This window comes from Cuculus canorus, chromosome 3 (genome assembly GCF_017976375.1).
Source record: "Cuculus canorus isolate bCucCan1 chromosome 3, bCucCan1.pri, whole genome shotgun sequence".
Taxonomy (NCBI): domain Eukaryota; kingdom Metazoa; phylum Chordata; class Aves; order Cuculiformes; family Cuculidae; genus Cuculus; species Cuculus canorus.
Window position 1 is genome coordinate 57040169 of NC_071403.1, and position 18413 is coordinate 57058581.

Genomic DNA, 18413 nt, shown 5'->3' on the forward strand with positions numbered 1-18413 from the left:
GTTCCCTAGTAAATAATATTTTTTTTTCCATTTCCTTGAAGTACTGCAATTGATTGATCCACAACTGCCTGCAGCCACCATAGTCTGAGTGATAAGAACCTCAATACTAAACCATTTAGCATCATATGACTTTAAGATCTTTGATTAACACAATATCAAATGCCTAAGAAATCCTTGAAGTCAGAGCTTTGAGGAAGCTGTACAGCCTCTGACAGATTATGCCAAAACTGAACAAAGTTCAGATTTATGTTCACCATTACACCTTGAAAGAAAAAGGTATCACAGAATCACAGAATGGTTTTGGTTGGAAAGGACCTCTTGGGATCATACAATACCTCCCACTCAACTACCCCAGCAGCATCAGCTACAGCAGATGATCTAGGATTATGTCCAGTAAGGTTCTGAATATCTCCAATGATGGAGACCCCACAACCTGTCTGGGAAACCTGTGCCACTGGTTGACCACTCTCACAGTAAAAAGTATTATGTTTAGATGGAACACATGCACTGGAAAGACAGGTGTTTTCTTGTGTCCAGTCTGTGCGAACATGTATGTGATACACTGCTGTGAAAATACTGCTTTTATCCTCACAGTTATTAACATGATCAGAAAGTTTAAGTTGAAATTTTAAGCAAAGAGGTTTTTATCATACTTATGGTATGGCTATAATAAGTGGCTTGAAATAAGTCACTAAAAAAATACTGCAGAAAGGGTCTAACAACTGTCACATGTCTCATATCTCACAAAAAAACCCAAGGCAGACAAATCTTATACATGCTTGTAATACTACATAATTGATCAGCAAACCATGCTGAAGTGATATCAAGGTAAATCTTAGTGGAAAACATTAGCTATATTTGGCTTCATTAAAAAAAAAAAAATCAGTGTGACATCCCACAAAATTGCTGCAACCTCTTCTGCAGTTATTGTTTTAGTTAATGATTTCACAAAGAAATATTATAAAAAATGTTCTGATTAAATCATTCAACATATTAAGATTATGAACTCAAGTAGTAATTAGAAGCAATAATCTATCCTACTTTTAGAACTGTAACATAACCACTCAATCTAGTCAAATATATTTTTCTAGAGTTAATAATTTTTACCAACTAAGTAATGATTTTGGCAGTGAAATACAATCTAAACTTTCTATTGGTTCAGCTTTCCCAGGATTTTCCCTACAATGGGTTCCAAATTTCCAGTTTTCAGAAGCATTTAGACCTGTGGCTGAGTTTATCGGTCATCCAGACTGGATCACAACGTACACAACTTCTGTCATGTATCAATTAATCTTTTCGTATAAAGAAGATTCAGTAAAACGCTAATTACAGAATTCAATTTCTGTCAATTACTTGTAATTTACATTTGCTCCATGAAGTAACCTGATTCATCTTTATTAACTCATCTTTGGAGTCCAAACCAAGTTAAACTCTGGCTCAGTTATGTCCATAATACCATCTTTACTATTACTGAGTAGGAAAAATGAATTTGATCCTTCCTTCTCCAATGAGTTCAAAAGATTTGCATTAAAAAGTCTTTTTACTTGTAAGCAGAAAAGTTGAGTATATAGCACATTAACTTTGTACCTCCATCATATCACCCATAAAACACTCACTTTCCAGAAAGTGAGTACTGAACTAGATCTCTGTGCTTACAGTCTGCTTTTTTCAAGAATTTTATTGTAGTTGGAACTGTTCATAACTAAGAAAAAGAGAACACATAAATATAAAAAATGAACATAAGCCATGCACATCTTGAATTTCATGACGAACATGCAGCAGGCAGGACAAGAATCTCCACACTATATGCATGCCACATCAAGCCTGTGAGCCTGATTTCCATTTTACCCGCAGACTTCCACAGGGCACATAACAGAGAAGAGTAACATTTTATGACAGACATGCAGTAGTAGTTCTGAAAATACAGTGTATTTTCTAAAACTGCATAACTCAACCCTATGGAACACCCTGAGAATTTATTCCTTATATCCCTAAAGTACCCACTTTCACTTTAAAAATGAAACGACTAGGACATTTACTCCTCAGCATAAGACGTGTGAAAGACTGCATCTTTATTTAGGAACATGAACATTAGTACAGCTCAATTACTTGTTTCAATTCTCAGTACATCTTATCTGTGGACTAACTTTCAAAATATTAAAAATCAGCTCTGAGACCCAGTTATTGAGCTTGCTCACAAGGTTCGAATGGTTGGATCAAAACAATTTTAAGGTTTGTTGTATTTGCTTCAGTATTTCTGGACTCATACTACAGCTTCGTAAGTGTGTTTCAAGGAAGCTGACCTGGACGCTGGTTTCATATTTTTGATTTCTAGAATTCTTCACAAAACTACAGTTAGTGACTCAAAAATCCTTACAGATTTTCTTCTGTGTTTTGTTTCTTGATCACGTTCTGTTAGGACATGCTTTTGAAATTCATTTTTAACAGACAGAAAAGATGCTGCCTCAAAATTAGGAAGCTAACTTAGCTCAGAGTAAATGACAAAACACATGCCTGCACCAACAAACACTCTTTAAAACAAGCACATAAAGATATCATTGAAAAATACTTATGGTTGCTTTTTGATTCCCGGATACTGTCATTTATAAAGAAAAGACAGGAAACGAAAGAAACACACATACCTCAGCCCAGAACTCCGCATATATGTCATTGGCTGTCAGTCTAGTAACTGGCCACAACTTTGTTACAGAACACAAATCACAAGCGGTCATCATCAGACCAATCACTCTATCTCTAGAACAAAATAAAATTAAATTGTAAGTTTGGTAAAGAATTAACGATCACACTGAAAAAAATGTTTATTTGCCCTTCCTTAGTTCAATCAGCATTAAAGTATAAATACTACAAAATTTCTCCTACCTTGCTTGTTTTTTCCTCAGTTATTTATGATTCATTTGTAAGGCATCACACAAATTGTACATTATATTCCCTGTAGTATTTCCTGCATTGTTTGCAGCCAGAGTTCACTGACTATCCTGTGCTCAACTACATCCATAGAAAACTACACAAGAATGCCTGCCTGTTAAAACACTGACAATCCTCTTCCTTAAGTTTCTGAATATACAATATAAGTCTATAAAAAGAAAGGTGGTATATCCTGTTGCTGCATTTTTTTCTATTCTTTAAAGAGAGATGAACGCATGCTCCAAAAAGATGAAAAACTAGTTCTAAGTCCGTCTCAAGGTACTCTGTCATTTCTCTGCTGGAACAAATTCTAACCTTGACAGGAGAAGAATCCTACACGTAACTGTCCTATACAATGACAAACCTACTCACAGAATAATTGAAGAGAATTGGTAGGATTACAATCATTATTAGAATAAGGCATATAAAAATATCCCATTTAAACAGCTTTCTAGCACCCGTGTACTGCCCATATCCATGGTTCACTAATCAAGAAGTGATTATCAAGTTTTATCAAGAAAACTGGCACATTAATGAATGCATCCAAGTGTTTTCCACCCAACGGAGAACTTAGGATGACTCTTAAGCACATCAGTATCTTTGTCTAGTCCATGAAAAAAGCACACAACTTTCTAATGTGCGCACTAACGTGATGGCAGTCATTAAAACTGTACCAACAGATAAATACACCAGGAAAAATACACAAATATACAATGCAATCAATAGATAAATAGCAAAGTGTAATTCCATGTACTTAAGGAAGAGCATTCATCAGCCATTTAATTTAGTGTTGAATTTAGCATTTTGTTGCATGTACAGATACCAACTAGAAGTCTTGGATTGTTTAGACACATTACAAACTGATGCCTGATCTTTGGGCAACGTGGTTATGCACTGAAAATGCTCTGAGGGCAGGTAACATTAAAAAGAAAAAAACAAAATTAAACGTAACAGAATATTCAACCACACACTAACTAATTGTGTACTATTGAATATCATACTTGAATTTTATAAACACTAAATTCAAGATTTCTGGTAAATTTCATTCTGAGATTATCAGGAACTACTATATCTTTTTAAGATCTTGGGGGCTACTGAAGTATGATAAGCTTCAGTTCCATACTGTGAAATGGGCTTTTTGAAATACCCTTCCTACAGTTTTGTAGTAGTTTATTCAAAACTACTGACAAAAACCTCTAAAACTCCTGAGAAGACCAAAGTATCAAAGCTCCCTTTGAAATAATTCAAGAACATATTTTTAAAACTTAAGACCTATCTTAATTCACAAAAGTTCAGAAGCGACCAGAACGCTTTAAAAAAACCCCATGCTGACAGAATAATAAATATTGATGTAAAAATAGAGATGTAAAACTATTATTGATGTAAAAATAAAACTAAGTTATTATTGCACTATTCCTTTTTCCCCATTACCTAACTGCCTGTGTACTAACTTTCCTCTGTGGGCGATCTGTTACTGAACTGTACAAATGACATCCAAAGGCAGTGACATGCAAACATAAAACAACGGAAATTGCTGTTATGTGCTTGGCATTTTAAACATAGCTAGCCTTTGAAATCTCATATGTAAGAAAATGACTGCATAAACAGAAGAATTATTTTATTAAAATTAGAATTCTTGGTTACCTTTTGTACAAATAAGGTTTTTTTTTTCTAGGACTACTGCTAGAGCTAGAGTGAACTAGTAGTGGTTTGCTGGTTTACCTGTGTGTTTGGTTCTTCAGGTTTAATGCTCCATTCTGATGCAGCTCTTCAAGCTGTTTTCTATTTCCAAAATACAATGCTAGGTCTGTGGCAATGATGGCTTTCCGGATGATCTCAAGTACTTGCTCATATTCACTGGAGCTCAGATTGGAGAAGACATTGTGCCCTTCCAGCTATGAAAAAGTAAAAAACCAATAAAAAGCACAAGCTCTAATTCTGAGATTATTTCAGTCTTTACTTCATCAGACAAGTTGCAATGATTTTACAGCCCAATGACAATTTTTGTTGCAAAGTCAAATGTTGACAGCCTGAAATTCCCATTTTTAGCTTTCCTTTTTAAATACTATCAGGAAAACTGTGACTAAGCCACTGATTTGGTTTTGGAACTGCTCCTTCTGAAGCATACAGGTATTAATAGGGAAACATAGTAGCTTTTGTAGTGTTTAGAAATCAGAGCAGAAGACATAGCACTCCCAAACAGTATAAACTTGGGAACCTGTGAGTCAGTTCTGATCCAGAGTACTGCATTACCAAGTTGGTAAACTGAGTGTCTGATTCACTCTGAAGTACAATTTTGATATATTAACACATAATACAAATAAGGAAATATCCAAGTTAAAGTACAAAAATAATTTTGTTTTCATAGTGTTCTAAATGAAATGTCCTTGAAATCGTCGCATTTTGTGATATACTTTTCTCTATAGAAATAAAGTTAATTACAGTACTTTAATGTATATGAACATTTAGGGTAAAAAGCTGTTTTGTTCAACCATGAGTTGACCGACTTCCAAACTAAAGACAATGGCTTCCACTGCAGAGGCTCTGGCAACATGCCACTGTCATCCCTTTTCAATTTCCACTATGTATGATTGTGCATTTAACTGATAATATCCATGTACCGTGATCACTTATGAAGCTATATCACATTTTGATAAGTCAACACTGTTTACTGTTTCTAAGATTTGGAAAGCAACTTGTCAAAAGTCTTTCTACTCTTGAGAGGAAACAGAGCAAAATATGAAAGAATAATCCAGCCGTGTCAAGGTATGCATATTCACAAATAGAAAATATTAATAAAATATATCTAATAGAGATGAATTTTGACATTTAATTGGCATGTGGGCCAAAGATCATCAAAAGTTTCCCTGACTTTCGTCAATTATTTACATAATTTGTCCAAAATAAATCATCCATGTAACAAATAGGCTTAGTTTCTCTCACCATCCGGAACATAAATGTCATTTTTCAACATTTTTAGTATGCGAGTAGATTTATTGTGAATAATGAATATAAAATGCAATCCTTCTACATCTCCGTGCTCCTTTGACAGCCCCCAAAGTCATCAAATGTAATGTTTAAAAAAGTTCAGAACATTTTAACCCATCATCAACACTTTGGGAGAAGGAAATGACTGCTACTAGTTTTCATTATTTAAGGGTTTGGGGACACTTTCCTCTCCAACTTTGCTCCCTAATCCACGGGAACATGCTATTTGCCCCAACATTTAAATTATTCTAGGTTTGGAGCTATCATCTTTAGGCTTTAGGAGGAATTCAGTAAGTCTTTTTTATTGAAACAGAAAACAGGAAGTCCGAAAGGCTGCTCTAATCTACCTTTGCGACCAATCATCACCCATGGGCACATGGGTAGGCAGTGTTTGAATCCACTCTACAACCCTGACCACTTATCTCTCTTTTTTTCAGTCACAGTGATGGCGAAGTCTACAAAGTAGCAGGGAAGCAAAAGGGTTCCCTGCTTTCTGGGCAAATGGGACTTTCACCAATTATAACACTTCTACAGGAAAAATGCAAAATGGTTTCTGAAGAATGACTGAAGTCTACTTCATGTAGCCATAGTGACACAGAGAAGTGTTAATGACTGAGGAAACTTGCTCACTGTGCACGTAGTCACATGAAGAATGAATACTAAAAATCTAATGTCATGCCACCACTGAAGATTTCAATTACATCCTCCTACATGGAGGAGCATTCAGAGATAAAGCTTCCATTCTCTGATGAAATGTTTGATACCTAAAACCGTAATCACAAGATATGCTTCTGAATGCATTAATGAATATGTATTTTTCCTAGAAGGTGATTAGGTATTTAAGAAAATAAATATCTTTCCCCTGAAAGACCATAAAGAAAGAAAAGTTAACAGTGAATTAGTTGCACAGTAGCATGATACGACTGTGCTTCGAGTGTGTGCACAGTAAATTAAAACCAGTAAGCACAAGTATGTTATTGATTGCCAGTGGTTTCATAGGTGACAGTTCTTACTCTTCTAATACAGCACGAAAAAAAAAAATTTCACTTATGAGAAAATATTGTGTGACACTAACCCGCTTAGATTTCCCCAAAAGCACCTGCATGATTTCTTGTAGTTTTCTATTCATTAAACATACAGACACACTACCTCATATTAGGAACTCTTGCACTGAATATTACCTTAACTAGGTTTTATCTATTTCAAATAGCTAAATAACAAAAAAGCACATGATAAGATAATGAAACAAGCTTAAAGTTCTCATGCGTGCAAAATTAACATATCCTTCTTCATGCCACACATTTATTGTTCATGTAATTTATTACAGCAGGTTTTCAGGCTTCTCATACAGATTTTTGCCACACAAATTTGAGATTTTATTCAGAATTTCTGGATGGTTGCAGACTTCAGTGAAGCACACTATGCTGGAAATATCTGAGAAACTGACTTTCAAAGTTCCTATTCCATATGGCCACAGCAAAAAAAAACTATTGACTCAGAAGGTAAAAGCTCCAAAGGAAGGCCATAAGCAAAGATCTTCAAATGCACAATATTTTTTATGACATCAAGATTTTGGGAAAGCTATGTTTTACACTATTGTTGAATGCTCAGGTTCTTAATTGTGAAACTCAGTTTGCTGTAATAAATCTTTCACACTTCTAAATGAGCACTACAATCCAGAAATGAAATTAAGCATGCTTCAGAATATCTACTGGGCAATGATGTGACTCCTAATTCCACCATTGGACACTACTGCACAGAAGATACAATTTCAATAATCCTACCTGCAGGATAGACACAGTCTGTGAGAAGTGGTGCTGTTCCATTGTTGATGTGGAATAGAGAGCAGCTAAAGGGTGATCAAATTTCTGAAGATAGCTGTTGCTGTAACCTCTGTGATCCAGGTCGTGACACAGACATGCAACTAAAAGACCTTTTCGCTACAAAAAAATTGAGACAAACGTGAAAAGACGCATTTCCTGCCTCTAGGTGTCACTCTCTTCCCAAAATACTGTAAAAGTTGCACTATGCTTACGCTGCCTTCAAAAAGCACAAGGAGAAATGTCCTTAAAATTGCAAGAAACATGAAAATAAGGATATGCTGAATTAAAATTCTCATCCCAATTGTAATGCAACCATTTTATATGTATGAAGTAAAAAAAAAAAGAAAACCCACATTCTTGTACATTTACATACTACTGGAGGGATCCTGCTTCAGGAAGAAATTTGAGTTTTAAACAAGACAGTCTGATCATCCATTGTATCCTTACCATGTTTATTAAAAAAATTAAAAGTGTAGTTATTGAGGGACAGGAAATACATAGAGATGTATGACCTCCTGGTCAAGGCAGCTGCACCAAAGTCCAATGCTATATATGCCTCTGTAACACTCCTTGAAGACATTGACCAAGTCACCTAGGTAGAACTCTTCCTAGGAAGTCACTAACGTTAGCCACAGAAACGCTGGATGATGGCAACTGCAAACAAAGTCAGATGGTAACTGATATTTTTTTTTATTTCACTCAATATCCTGAAGAAATGGAGTCCCTGAAATCTCCCTTTCAACACACAAAATAAGGGAACGCTTGTAGAAGTTTTTCACACAGCAGGTGTGTTTTGAAAACACATTCATTAATGTTTGTGAAGCAGTCACTGTCAGCATGGAGTATCATGAAAATATCTTTACAGACTTAAAGCTCTGTTTTACAGTTGGCTCTGATGAGCGTTCAGTAAACCAGGATAAGGCTATAAAATGAAGTAGAAAAAGAATACGGATTAGAAACCTATTAAGTGAGCAACATCCAACCTATATACCATACTACGAGCCACATGATCCTGTGGAAAAATAGCAAACAACCATGTCACTGAACATTTTATTACTTATATAAAATGTGCACAACTAAAATAGTAGCAACCCTAACGGTATTTGTGATTGTGAGACCTTAGATTTTATTTTAAATCCTTCACTTTTATTTTCAATTATGGCTTTTCAATATTGCATCTTATGAAGTACACCTTTAAAAAGCACATAACTGAACAGATGATGCAGCTGCATACATCCACACAGATCCTCAGCTGAAGTGGAACCCTTAGGAAAATTATACACACCTATGTTAATTTAAGTTGTGCAGAAACAGCTGTAGGAAGTTGGTATCCCCTTTTCACTGTTATCAGGAGGGGTAAGGCATGTAACCAATAGACTTGAAAAACAGGCTCTGATAGCAAAAGAAAGATGAATCTCAGAATTCTTTGTGCTACATGTTAGGCCTAGTGGGCATAAGATTTTTTGTCCCTCCCCCCTCCAATTTTAATTTTTTCTGATGCATCCTTCACAAGCTATGTTTTTTCTAGTCTTACAGTTCTCATCAGTCCGTCCCTTGTATCAAATGGTTTTCTTTGTCTATTTTGTCCTAGTCTCCATGTCCCAGTGAATCATCTTGGTCTCAGTCTTTCAGGACTATACAATGCCTAATCCCAGTGCTCTTGACCTTGTACCCATTCTCCCTGCTTGGTTCCCAACTCTTTGACCACTGCCAACTGCTGGATCTATTCATCTCTACATCAGAGTCCCCTTTGCACTGTTTCTTACTTCTCTTCAATCTCTAAGTCTGTCTAGGTTCATGTAATCATCTCTCACTTGTGACCAGCCTATCCTAGTTTCCCAAATATACCTTCAGTATTTTCCAGTATTCTTGTTGGATTCATCTCCAGTCTCAAGAAAGGAGACTGCTAGAAAGAGCTGGAACATAGACTAGGGTGAGGCATTCAAATAGGTGAAGGCTGGCTGGAGTCTGGCAAGGGAACAAAGACTGATTCCACCTCTCTTAGCAGCTGTCTCTTTTGCTCTCCCTGTCTTTCTCACTCTGTGTTTCCAAAAAGATGGGCCTTGCTACTTGGTTAGTACTGGATTTTATCTGAACTTTAAATATTTCCTGATGCTGCAATCCCCAGATTTTGTTGTTAAAGGAATACTGATTTTTTCCATCTTCTATAGCTTTGCCAACTTTCAGCATATGGCTGGCAAATGCCATTTTCCTATTTCAATGTCAATTTTCAAGTTCCTGCTTTACAGCAGAATAAACTAAACCTTTTCAAATGAAAGATCAGAACATTTTATTTTGCTCTTATACACTGATCAAAAACCTGACTTCTACTACCATGTTTCTTTAAAGGAGCCAAGTAATTTTGGCTGAAATTTCTCCAAATTAATCAGCTTGAGGAAGTCACAGAGCTTCAAAAATTACAGCCCAAATAACTAGTATTTGGCAAAGTTATACACAATTGAAAACAGGTTCTCCCAGTCTGAAGTTTCAGGTAGTATTAATAATAGACAGCACTCCAACTTGCACCTACCGTAATTCAGAAAAAAATAGTAGTTTTTCATACTGTATATTAACATTCAACCGTTCTAAGCCTTTGATTTTATTATTATAAATTTTCCAGTTACTGATCTTTTCAAAGTATTTTATTTTATTTTTATTTTTTTAAACATTATGCATGTATCTTAAAAATAGGTATATGCATGCTAAGGAAAACTGTTTTATATTAAAAATCAATCAGTGAATTAGCACATTTCCACAAGTCTTTTCCTTCCATCTTTTCTACTCTCCTCCTCTACTCACATACGTCAACCACCTCTGCAACACCAAGCACTTCTCCCTTGTCCTCCTGTTCAGGATCTGCCAGACCTCACAGGGTTCCAGATCCAGGATGTTTCCCTCCCCTTAGAATAGATATGATAGCTGTTAAATAATTAAAATAAAGACTGTGGTTGTAAGTGGGCAGAGAGCACTTTTAGCAAATCTGCTACTGCTTCTTCAGTGGGCAGACCTGAAAAACCTGAAGGAAACACTAGGATTAGGAATCTGAATAGTTCTCCTTCTGACAGCCTTTATACATACTCTGTCCAAGGTGAAAGCAAAATTGTAGCATAGAAACTAGATTAAAACATCTCACCTACCTCTAGATCAGTGAAAAGCCCCTGGTTGTTCTGAAGTATGGCATACATGCAATGTGCAACGGTAACTGCATGCTTCCAGTTGTGGTAGGGCACACGGCGATAATTCTTCTTTACAGACATAGTAAATCGGCATAGCTTTTCAAGTTCAAAGCTAGAAAGAAATTAATTTGGTCAGAGGGAAGCAATAAGAATGGGAAAAATAAACAATAGAGGAGAAAACATACTGTTTTATTTACAATTCTTGCTAGGATTGGCTCTCATTGCAGATGACTCATTGATTACAAGAGTCATCCCAAGCTTCAGCAAGGACAGAGGAGCGTGGATATCTGACAGTGCTCTTAGTTTAATCTATAAACTTCTGGAACACAAATTAAGCTACCCAGCTCAGGCAACACAAATGCATAACCTTCTCTGCTCCCAGAAACCTGAAGTGTGGCTTATTTAAATTACGTATTCAATCTAATAAACGGTGAAACTCTGCATCTATTGGACAATTAAAAAACATAATTTGTGATCAATATAGGAAATCAGACGTTTTTAAGCAAATGACACAGAAGAATACTGTTCAAATTAAAACTTCAGTTGAACATCAAATGAAGTATTTGTTTCGAATATAAGTCGAGATGCTCCATTCTGACATTGTGAAAAGAAGATGATTTTACCTTTTCCAAGACTTTCAGATTTTTTTTTTCCAGTTTGGCCAAATGAAGAAAAATTCACATTTCACTGTTTCTTTATTTTTCACCAAACAATATTTTGTTAAATAGCTGCTGGCCAACCATGAAAATGCCCCAAATCTGTAATATTTATAGGACTATTTCTTAAATATTCTTTTACTATTTTGCTATTAATATGACAAGCAAAATTAATCTGTGATCAAGAGTATTTTCTCTAAGGTGATCACAAAAAGCAGTAATAAAGTAATGGTTATGGTTTGGCTTACGTGCTCATCAGAAATACCTCTGAGAGAGTTCATACTCTGCAGTCCCAGAGCTCCACACAATCTTTAATAGATTATTTACCACTGTTGCTTTGAAAGGAAAGCTGTTTACAGATGGGAAATTCAGGCATAGGTTAAATATTGGGTAAAATATTCTAAAGAACCTAATCTGAGCTGCCCAGGGTGAAACGGGAATATTACACTTGAGACCAGAAATGAACTGAAGATGCCACAGTCCTATGCCATGGACCTTCCCCCCTCATAAACAGATCACTTTTCCTTTATTCACATCTTCTCCCTAGTTACTGTGGTTTGACAAATTTTTAAGTTCCATGTTTTGATAGTTTTTCTTGGGTATCTCAGGGAAGTTGTATTAATGTTCTAGTCTTGCAGCATATGCGGGCTGAGAAAACAAAGCTAAATTTCTCTGACCTATATGTAAAAATGTAAACACATCTACTACATGGAGCCAGTTAGACGGAAAAACATGTTTGTATGCTTATGTGCTGAGCAAGATAATTATTCTTCGCCTCAGTCTGACATTAGTAAAAATGGAGGCATACTGTCTTTCCAAAAGCTTCAATGTTTCTTTTTTAATTCTAGAGATTTAAGTCACACAGCTCTGGAATTGTTAAAACCACGGTTTAAAATAGTACATCATAATTCAGAATATCATAACAGTTTTACTTCTATCAACATCCAATATCAACTCGGTGGCTACTATGGCATATTACAGGTAATAGGCCTTTTCTCCCAAGTGACAGGGGACAGGACAAGGGGGAATGGCCTCAAGCTCTGCCAGGGGAGGTTCAGGCTGGACATCATGAAAAAATTATTCATGGAAAGGGTCATTGGGCACTGGCAGAGGCTGCCCAGGGAGGTGGTTGAGTCATCATCCCTGGAGATGTTTAAGGGACAGGTGGACGAGGTGCTGAGGGGCATGGTTTAGGGAGTGTTAGGAATGGTTGGACTCAATGACCCAGTGGGTCCCTTCCAACCTAGTGATTCTATGATTCTGTGATTACAGCTGCAGCCCAAGGAAAAATCATTATCAATGATACCTCAACACAGAATATTATTACTTAGTCCACTGCTGTATTTTGCATACTTCATTAAAGCAGTAAAATATTATTTCTTCATGAAAGCAAAGAAAACGTAGTAAGTATCACAGATTTTTTCCCAAAATGCTTCCTGGACAGGACAGTCATACCATACATAGCTGTATACTTAAAGGTAAACCTTACTCCTCTATATATTAAAATAAAATTTTAGTCTTAAAATAGCTGTACTTGTTTAGGAGAGTTGAGAAGTTCTGTCCTTTCAGAAATTAAATACAAGTCCAGTCCCAACAGTCTCCTTTTGAAATATTTTCCTCACTTTATTTTCTTTAACTTTATATGTGAAAACAGAAATTTATGCTAAAAATGTCAAGTAGATACCAATTCTTTCCCATAAAGCTACACCTTGAAAGAAAGAGACTGGGAGGCAGAGAGGGAAAACAAAAGCACTTAGCTGGAAATATGAACCCCAATCCTGCAGCCATTCAGTCACAGCCATTCTGTCAGGAGCAGAAACAATCTATCTACATTGGGTGATACTGAACTGTATTTAGAGCAGTCATGCACTTTGCATTATTGAAGAAGACATGAGAAAGAGCTTCAGGCTGGACCATACACTTTGATTTATCCACTTACTAAGACGTAACAATCACAAGCAAATGTTTCCCAAATGTTGCTCTGCTTTGCAGGGAGGTAATTCCCCTTTCATATGCCCATCTGTAGCTTTTTCAATAATTTGGAGCAGCTCCAGGACATACTTAGCCAAGAGACTACTGATCTTTATAATTATAATGTACACTGAGAGAAAGGTCATTAAATGAAACATTTTATTTGAAAATCATTCACATCCATAATTAGTGCACAACAATGCTGATAACTTGGATTAAAAATCTAACCTTGGATTAATTTAACCATATACTATATTAATTTCAGGAACAATACATTAAAAAAAATAATTGATGGATCTTCTCTCTTTATTGATAAGACTGCCTTTAATTTATCTCCTGTCTGAAAAGCAATCTCATCTCAGAACCAAATAATACTTCTATATATTGGAACGACAACTGGATGATATTGTGAGTTCTTTCACCTGGCCATTCCAAATTTTATTAACTGAAGACCAAGAAGCTTAGACAAGAAATTCAGACTGCTTATTACAGCTGTGTAAAGCCTAGTTATAGTAAATAAACTCCAAAGAAAATAAGACCTTGAATTAAAAAATAATGATCTCAAAAATCCTTAATAAGCAAACACATAAATAAGAGAATTAAAGCAATAAATCATGTATATCATACCAGGCTGTCCCACAGGACTGGTGAACCATGTAGACAAAAATGGCAGGCCAGACATCTTCATACGGACTGATATCAAAGTGGTATCTAAGAAGAAAATTTCAGCTTAGTAAGGACAAACACGTTTTCATTCTTACTAAAAGCAAGTGAAAATGACTAGGCAATGTACATCCAACAGCATTTACTTGTTTCTGAATATACACAGAAAAAATGACTTTATAGGCTGTATTTCAGCAATGTAAGTTAATAGGATTCTTCTAGGGTCAATGGAACTACAATCGCAGAATCATTTAGGTTGGAAAAGCTCCTTGAGATTATTGAGTAGAACCATTAGCCTTTGGTTAGCTTTTGGCTTTGTTTATTTAATAGAAACATACTTTTTAAATTAAGAATCTATTGCTTAAGCATTGTACAAAAATCTTTGTTTTACAGGGATAACGAGAGCTTTACAGGCACTCCTAAAATATTTCAGACTTTCCTCCCAGATGGTCTCTCTAATAATATATATATTGGCTTTTTTTTTCAGTAATTTCTGTCATGAATTCTGTGAGATTCATTTCAGTTTTGATAGAAGGAAAAAACTTCTACTGATTAATAGAAAATAAGACCACACCTCAAAAATCAAACACTTAATACCACACTTTTTATGTTTCATTAGCTGAGGACTTCTCCTCTCTCCCTGTATCAACATTTAGGCTTGCTATTAGAGACTGTATTAGACCTGTTTGCCCTTTGATTATTAATTAACCCCTTTCCTGCACCTGCTCTGCTGCAAGTCATCCATTTGCTTTTCACTGAACCCAGCTAAATACTTGTGTGTACGTGGCATACTGAACAGCTCAGCAGGTGCAAGAGAGGTGAAGGTAGCTGAATTGCTTGGAGAATGGTTAAATGTATTCTGATTGCTCAAACTAAAGGATGTTAATATAATTTAAAATGAAACCTGTCATCTTTGCAAATAAAAGTAATTTCTGCTGAGGAGGTGGGTTACATAATATCATCTAACAAAGCAGAAGAAACTGTATTGCAAAGAATAAGCTTAGATTAGGGTGAAAACCCGCAAGCTGCTAATACTCTGGCTTTTAAGCAAATCACTTCAGTATGTAATGAACTTTAAGTATAAGCAGCCCCTGTTAAGAATACATTTGCATGCTTTGCTCACTCACAGGTACAATGCTCAGAGCCTGACAGGATGAACAAGCTCTGGAGATTAGGTTTACAAAGACAATTGAGATTTTGTGACTCAATATCATAGAGTTCTGATTTTTGGCACCTGGTTACAACAGTGGAATTTATTGCCCTGGGCCAGAAACAGTGACTAAAAAATGAGATTACTCCTGGTGTTAGTGTTGAGCAGGGACTGATTCATAAACTACATATAGAGGTACATCTTCAGCACATGGCAGAACCTTGAGAGCTGAAAGTAACTGAATTATTGCAGCAAAAGCCGAAGAGGCTGGATGGGGAGTCGTCCTCCAAATTTAGGGTTCTACTCAACTCTAAACTCTAGCACCTAGGATTCATAACACTTTATCTTCAGAAGATTGGAGATCTGTATCCATTTTCCCTTCCTTCAAGAAATACAGGCAGATGCACCAAACACACACATCAAAAAAACCCACAACCCAACACCCATCCCCCAAACTAAAAACAATGCCAAACTCCCCAAGAATGAGTTGAAACTTTTATTCTGAAATATATAAAAGAGGATGAGATTATGCATTTGGCCTGACATTCCAGGTCAGCCTTCTCTCTGGGTCTGACCTGCTGGCTTTTCTGGGACTATCAAAAAGAAAGCTCATCTCTGAAATCTTTAGGCACAAACTAACGCTTAAAGCAAATACTGTAGTTACTTATGCCCGAGGAAGTGCTGAGTTGATATTATTTTACATCTTTAATAGATATACTTTGTTCAGAGGACATAAAGTATAACTATATGTAAGAAAGCCGGAGAGAGGCCCCTACGATTTTGAGGATAACTCAATAATAAAAGTGTTTCCTGCAAAAAACTCCACTCCATCTAGGAGAAAACAAACCAACCTTTTTCACGGACTGATGCAAGATACAACTGTCACTATATGAGAAATGTACTTACAGTTCAATTTCTTTATAAATATGTGGAGGCAGTGTACAGTGCATGAGGTTTTGCCACTCTTCTGCTGTACAAACACTGTGGTAGGATAGCTTCTCCATTGTTACACGGTAAATACACTCTGAATGGCGAATTCTGTGGTACATCTGAAAAAGGAAAGTCATTCACTAATGTCAAATTTTAATAAAGGAAAAAATATTTCTTTCCTGTGTTGAAGTACTTATTCTTAAAATACACAGCTGCAAAAACATTAATACTTTTAGTTGCTCAACTTCACGCATTAGAAAAGCAATAGATTATATGAAATTCAGTACTTCTGAAAAACTTCTGAAAACCAGGCCTTCTATCACATCATTCTCTATCTGCTCACTCAGATAGACACCTAAGGCTTGACTGAATTTTCACTGCATAGCAGCTCTCCCAAGAAAAAGAATCAAAGTTGAGGAATTAGAAACAGAGCTCAGTCCCTTGCAATATACTAGCAGAAAGAAGACTGGTAGGAGTGCACAATTCATAATTTGTGTCACTGCATGAATTCAGCTATTAATTGGTACAGATAACTGCTACCTCTGCACAGTAAAAAGTACAGGTGATGTTTATCATACTTACATTACTATGCAATAACTGTAAAAAATGAGTACACTTAATTATGGAGACATTATTGCAGACATGGCATAGCTTGTAAACAAGTGAGGACATAACAATTTTATTTGTATAGATAGTCCTCCAGAGCAGCATGCACTGAATTGTAACATTCACCATGTCAAAAGAGCGAACTCGCACACAACTGAGCAATTGCACAGTCCCAACTTTCATTTATATGTCGGCCTTTCTAATTGCCTTGAGTCATGTGGAAAAGGATTAAGTAATTGTTAGTAAAATTTGCTGTTCCAGTATATCAACAGCATAATGCTGGTAAAATGGTTTAATGTAAATCACCAGGTTTCATCGGCATTGCATTGTGTCTTACCTCCAATGAATATGAGACATTTCTTCTGCATTGCATTGTTATTACATTTATTGCATTTTTATATTTATATAGTAATGATCAGTAAATTGCTTATGCTTCCTACTGGAATAGTAATATAATAAAATGCTTGAAAACAAAAATAACTATCTACTCTTATCTAGAAGCAGGGATAATTATGAGTATGTAGCACAGAATATAAACGTATAAATTGGTATCTTTGAAAAATTAAGCATATGGAATTGAGAGAATACATAAAATCTCCATCCCTAGTTAAATTTGTAAAACATGTGATCTGAATTTCTAAAAGTAAGTAAGAATCACACTTTCTAAGGAAAAAGAGAAGACAGATGAATAACATTTCTGTTTCAATGCTTGAACTCTCAGTTCAGCTACATGAAATCAATGTATCCAGATAACAATTATTTCATAAAGTAACAAATGAATACCTATCATCTTCTCAAAATACAATTATTCAGCAAAAGATTCAATGATTCTTGTTTCCTTGTTAATTCAATGCAACAGACATGAATCACTTTAATGATCTGGAACATCAAAATCTTAAATGGGATTCCAAGTCTTCTCATTGTAACCAAAAGCTTACAAAACTATAAATAAAACTTACATTAGCACAGTGTAAGGCTAAAGCACAAAAGACTGCAAACATTTTAAAGTTGTTCTCATCAGTTTTAGAGAAGGCACTTCCACTTATTTTGTTCACCATCTGCACAACACCTATTACACTTCCTCGGCTTACAATAGGCATGCACAGGATATTTCTGGTTGTGTAGCCTGTGTAGAGGTCTACTTCTCTGGAGAGCCAGAAAAGAAAAAAAGAAAAAAAGAAAAGAGTCAACATTATTAACTACTATCTATTCCTTGATTCTCCAAAATGTTGATGTACAATATACTAAATAGTTTTAAAATAGATATAATTAGTACCTGCAAGAAGTTCACTTCCAAAACTCTCAAATATTTCCACCTACTGTGTCATATTTAGAAAGAACTTTTTAATCTTAAATCTCTACTTGCAAGATAAAGAAATAATATTTCTGCAAAACTACAGTAATTTCATTCATAAAACTAGAGAATACATTCAGGAACTTAGGTATGCTATTTGTTACTGAACTGATTTTTCTCCCCTGAAAGTAACCAGATTTCAGGGAGGCTAATAAAGAAAATTGGCAACAG

At 35.6% G+C, this 18413-nt stretch overlaps 1 protein-coding gene across 2 annotated transcripts in view; it reads right to left on the reverse strand.

The window, feature by feature from the left end:
• The window catches only part of PDE10A (phosphodiesterase 10A), a 371137-nt gene that overhangs the window by 18347 nt on the left and 334377 nt on the right, over nt 1-18413 (reverse strand). For both annotated transcript variants that reach the window (XM_009557723.2, XM_009557722.2), the window contains exons 13-19: nt 17848-18034; nt 16259-16401; nt 14167-14250; nt 10874-11024; nt 7698-7853; nt 4648-4820; nt 2643-2754 (exon numbers count right to left, since the gene is read on the reverse strand). In XM_009557723.2, the coding sequence (XP_009556018.2) occupies nt 2643-2754; nt 4648-4820; nt 7698-7853; nt 10874-11024; nt 14167-14250; nt 16259-16401; nt 17848-18034 (1006 nt within the window). The remainder of the gene's footprint in view (nt 1-2642; nt 2755-4647; nt 4821-7697; nt 7854-10873; nt 11025-14166; nt 14251-16258; nt 16402-17847; nt 18035-18413) is intronic.